The 5686-nt window shown below is 33.3% G+C and overlaps 1 protein-coding gene across 1 annotated transcript; it reads right to left on the reverse strand.

Moving 5' to 3' along the window:
* Positions 1-3032: 3032 nt before the first annotated feature.
* Positions 3033-5594, reverse strand: LOC107192623. The gene has a single exon (XM_015581963.1). The coding sequence runs from the start codon at positions 5592-5594 to the stop codon at positions 3033-3035; it is 2562 nt and encodes an 853-aa protein (XP_015437449.1).
* Positions 5595-5686: the final 92 nt, after the last annotated feature.

Here is a 5686-nt window from a genome sequence, read left to right on the forward strand (position 1 = left end):
TATACGTACCGATTTGTAATTCACTTTCACTTCAGTCAGATTGAAATGATACATTTATGTAACTATTGGTTTTAAGACGTATTTGCCTTTATAAAATCCTATTATAAACATTCATTCCACTTAAAAAAAATGAAAATAAAAGAGTTTGTGGTTCAGTATATTGAAATCGCTGCACTTTGGGTCCAAAATATTCTATAAGATATAACATTGCCCTTTAAGCGCATCATATCGAAAATAAATCGTTTTTTGCTTCATGGTCTGTACACGTGAATAAAATAACGTGTTCCGGTTTGTGAAAATCGTGGTACACAGAAATCGACGAGGCAACCCACAAAAGTCACAACTTCGATTCGAACGGGTTAAAAAAAAGATCAATTATTACTTCCGACTTGTCCGTGTATTATAGACACAGGTGTAAGTATACTTATACTTGAGATTAGAAAGGCCTAAATGTCGTTGAAGCCAGTGTTTTTCAAATTTTCAGAACTAAAATGGAGGAACCTTGTTAGGACGCCATATTCCATGGAGAACAGTTTCCAATATTGCTCCCATTTTAACCATTTTTCTTCGACCTAATCTGCGAAACACTTTTCAACGAAGAAACAGCCGCAGTCTTGATAATTTGACTTGGAATCACAATCAAAATTCACAAAAAAATCGCATTTGTATAACCTTAAAAAGTAAATCACGATGAGAAGTTTTGAAAACCCAGTCGATTAGAATTACTTCCGGTCATCAGTGTGTGCTAGACTCGCAAGTATTTTCAGTTTCTCTTAACCTTCGCAAGGTTACTTATCAATTAAGTTCGATATGTGGTGTTCTATATTTTTTAACAGTATGACTCCTTCGATTGAAAAAAAACCTTGATCGCGATGCTTTTACAGAAGTTTTTAAAAGAAGAAAACAATTTATAGTTCATAGTCTAGTAGATTTTTCTCGTCTCCTCGCATTGTTTTCTTGTTTCGTAAACTTAGAAATACTGTCGACTACTTTGTATTATAAGCTGTACAAAAAGAAATGAACGTTAGAAGAAGTCTACCATCAAATGGTAATTTCGGTTGTTCCGCGAGGTTGGCTGAACGAAAATCAACCAAATTTTATCCCTTTTCCTGGTAGTCTTTAATTACTCGTTGTATTAGGTCGGTGCATATGAAATATCATTTTTTTTTAAATGCATTATTTATCGCGAGAATACACAGTATATACTGTTTAATAAATTAATACAAAAATAATTTATGGAAATTACGTTTAAGTGTAATGACCAGCCATGTTTTGAAACCAATTTGTAAACTTTCTAGTGTTAAGTACTGGCTGTACGATTTTTCTTTGTTTTTCTCAGCTAATTCTCATTAAAGATAAACGATCAAACAGGAATTGTTATACAATTATATATTCACAAAATTGAAAACAAAATGACATCTCTTACGCGTCAGCCTAATGAAAACGTCACCCTTTTACTTTTGTTTCTTGAACGTTAAGTGAACGGATCCGAGGAATTTTACCATAATCAGACGGTCAGGATTAGTTGTGAGGATATTTCGCATTTATCGCGTGTGTATTGTTCGTCGAGTTGCCCCAAGTACTCAGGCGGGTTCGCGAACTAACCATTAAGACGATCATACTTGGATGAAGTAAAAGAAATAAACTATCTATACATATATATGTATAATTATAAATATTTGTACATAATGCCTGTATTTCATTCACGATGTTAACGAGCTCTGTATAAATTTCTTATTAAGAGTGTAAGATTAAATACGTTTCCGGCGTAAGCGAAGCGAGAAAGTTCTGTATTATAATAGATTATGACAAAACGTAGGAGTTGCAAGGTATGAAATCTTTTTGTAATTATTGAGTCGATAAAACAGCGGACGTTTGAAATGGGGAGAGAGAGAAAGAGAGAGAGCGAGTGGAAAATGTCGAAAGGAAATAATAAATACTGGCTGGCACCGATTGTAACGAAGAAGCCAACACCTTTATGATTACGACATCCGTAAAACTTGTAAAACTTTGTGCGAGCCTCTATTATGTATTTTATATATAAATTATGCACACACACACATACGTATATATATAAAATACATACAAGTATATACATATACATATATACATAAAATCAAATCGAATAGCTGAACGTTTAGAAAGGAAGAGAAAAAAAAAAATCTTATTGAGAGGCTTTTTATTTTTATTATTTGTAATTACCTAGTTTACATGTTCAACGTTTCGTACGATCATCGAGATCATAAACGTATGTGTAAAGGAATAAAAGAATGATATAATAAATTACTGAATATGAAGGAGAAACTATTAAAAACTGAACATACAAATCGCTTGAATGTTTATTCTCTCTTCGCATTTGTTGCGTGAAGCTTCGACACCTTACCATAAGGTGGGCTCATCTGTGAGGATTCACATCTATCTCTCTCTGTTACTTTTATGAATGAATAATATGTTCTTGGTCAACCATTTTTTAAGTTTCTTTATCGAAACATTTATTTTGTTAGTATAGGCAAATGAGGCAATCTGAAATCATCAATCAGTATCTTGTTCCATGAACAAATTATATCTTTATTAATTCAGTAAGGCAAATATAAAACGTAGTACAATAAAATAAGCTATTCTCTTAAAGTATCAGTCATTGCCACAATACAATAAGAGTTTACTTTATACATTATTACAGTCTTATAATTTATCAGTCTAACATCTTACAATTTTATCTCTAAATTATGATTACAGGACATATCACTACCAATTTTATATTATTCAACAATTCACACCATTAAAAATTCATTCTTAGTATTCAATAAGTATTCATACAATTGTTTTATAGTATTACAATTGATGTCTTCTTCCCGTGAATTTACAAATTCAGTATTCATAATTACAAGTACATCAGGCTTTGCCTGAATTTATAAACAGACTTTATTATGCACGGAATCATTTCAGGTATACTAAGAGTTACACTCTTGATACAAAATAATAACTTATGTTAAATACTGTAAACTGACCGCACGTTAATCTTAATTTCATTTTCAACTCAATGCACAAGTTCCTGATCTTGCTGCCCTTTCTTTAATACAACATGCAGAGTAATCACGAAACGTAACACAGGAAACTGAGGTGGCAGTTGTAATGTGTAAATTTGATGACTGCGTGCAAACAGTGGCTAATAAATCTGACATTTTGCAATTACTTACTGATTGTTTCATGGAATGATTACAGGCATTTTCGAACAATTCACTGTGCTTTCCAATTTTACATTGTACCGATTTAAATTGTCTGAACACAGAGGGTATCTGACATTTACGTTTCGGCAATGGACATTTTACTAATCTCTGATCACTCGTGATACACGAGTCAATAATACATTTCGGCTTAAAATTCGTAAGACCTAACTTCTTGTATCTGGATTTCAGATGCGTATTATTTACATCTCTCGTTAAAAGTAACATTACAATAGCCTTTTCTGGGCAATATGAAAATTCTTCAACTTTCCTCGCATTTCTTGAACTAATTTTACATTCTTCCCTTTTTGAAGAGTAACTAATTAATTCATTCAATGTAGTTCTCCTATCTCGTTTACTCTGTGAGCTTCTACGAGATAGAACACTAGTCTGCTCAATAAAAGGGCACGTACATTCATTGTTGTTTAATAAACTTTTATCTTTAAACGTGGACGCAGCAATTGGCCTGAAATACGAATCATCAAAAGCACAAGGTGCACAACTTGTGTACTGATCTTGTGCATTTTGTCCTTTTTTGAAACTTTTAGGTTGGTTCATATTAGAGTTACTGTTATCATCGGATCTGTAAAGCTGTTTCTTATGAATCTGACTTTTCCCTTGTTCGCTACCACAACATTTACTTTCTTCTGTCCATGTTGTCTTTTTGTTTGTTCGCTGAATATTTTTGTCTGGGAGTTTATCTTTTTGAGGATTGAGATTAATTTTCGATTTTATCTGGTGACCCTGTACGTACTTGAAATGTCTAACATCATCGTGGCTGGGTTCCTGCACACAAACATTTTCCTTCTCCGGGTTCTGTGTAATTATATCCCTTCGCTGTTTACCGTAATAACTATCTTTACTTTTTTTCACTTTCATATTCTTGTTCATCATTATCAATTGTTCTTCCAATGTTTTCGTGCAGTCCTTGATTTCCTCCAGCATCTTTATACATTCTGGCCTCAAACACTCGGACGACAAAACGGAATATTGATTAAAGTCTGTCACTGTATTGCAATCCACATTTTTACACCTCACATCTTTATGCTGATAATCGTGCACACTATGTTTCGCCATGGACTTATCACCGAGGTTTTTTATTCCCAGCAGTATTCCTTCTAGAGTATCCATAGCAGTGCTGTTTGTAGGTTGTTGTCCAACATTATTATGAGAAAATTTTGTATGCGGTTTCAAAAAATTATCAGTAATGGTTGCAATAGATTTAACATTCACCGTTGTATTAACATGTTTAGTTTCTTGTCCGAAATTTATGGAAGAATAGTTAGCAGAATCACAAGTCACAGCAGTGCAACAATTTTCAATATTTTTGTTCGATAAGCTCTTTGAAACTGTACTTTTGGGTACCTGTTTTGGCGTACTATGGTGAAATTTAACAGTAGTATTGTCTTTCGAATTTACATCTCTGGTTGAATAATCGTATTTTCTTGTTTGCCCTATGTTCAATGTGGAATACTTAGTTGAATCGTGATTTATGTTAGTGCAACAGGGAGCACAGTGTTCACCCGATGAATTTCTTGCGATGGTACTCTGAGGCGTCCATTTTGGTGTACTATGGTGGAATTCTTTTGTAGCAACATTGCCTGGGGATGTTAAATCTTCGGCTATACCTATAAATTTCCATTTTTGTCCTGCATTTAACGTAGAATAATTAGTGGAATCAAAATTCAACGGTGCCCTATGCTTTTCATAATATTGCTTGGATTCAATCTTTTTATCATTAATCAAATTTTTATTAGAATAAGAAGTTGTAAGAGAACATACACAAGAACATTCTTTGTGTGATTTTTGGTTTGTAGGTGTTAATAGGATCTTGGTTGAAACATCATTTTTTGTTAAACCTGCTTGTTTCAAACTTGGTTTCAAATTGGCTTCCATGGTGGGTTTGTGAACTTTCTCAAAATTAGACAAGAAATCTGTTCTTGTTTTCGTAGTACCTTCCAATTTTGTTACAGGATAGGTCTCCTCCATCAATTCTTTATGAGAATCCATGGATTTTTCTATTTGTTGGTGGCTGATGTTATCACATTTAACTTTGTTACATACATTTGAAGCTTCTGTAATTCCTTTACACGTCATTGGTGCAGCTTGGGGTATTATTTCGATGTCCGAATACATCAATTTTCTTCTAACTAGATCAGACGGATTTTTATTAATGGTTGATATTTTATTCTCATTTGGATTAGTGCCCTTTTGCAGACAATTATGTTGAGTTGATTTCATTACACAGTCTGAGCGTAATATTATGTTAATGCAAGGAACATCACTGTGAATTTCCTTTTGGTAGTTGCATTTAAAGTTATTCGACTCATTCGAATAAGCGATGCGCGACACAGGAAAAGAATTCGTCATTTTCATTCTGTTGCTGTCATCGGTGGTATTATACTTCTCATTTCTTTCATTCTGTAAATATCTATCGATCGAGACATGATTAAGCGATACTC

The sequence above is a fragment of the Dufourea novaeangliae genome, unplaced genomic scaffold, assembly GCF_001272555.1.
Source record: "Dufourea novaeangliae isolate 0120121106 unplaced genomic scaffold, ASM127255v1 scaffold1, whole genome shotgun sequence".
In the NCBI taxonomy this organism is placed as follows: domain Eukaryota; kingdom Metazoa; phylum Arthropoda; class Insecta; order Hymenoptera; family Halictidae; genus Dufourea; species Dufourea novaeangliae.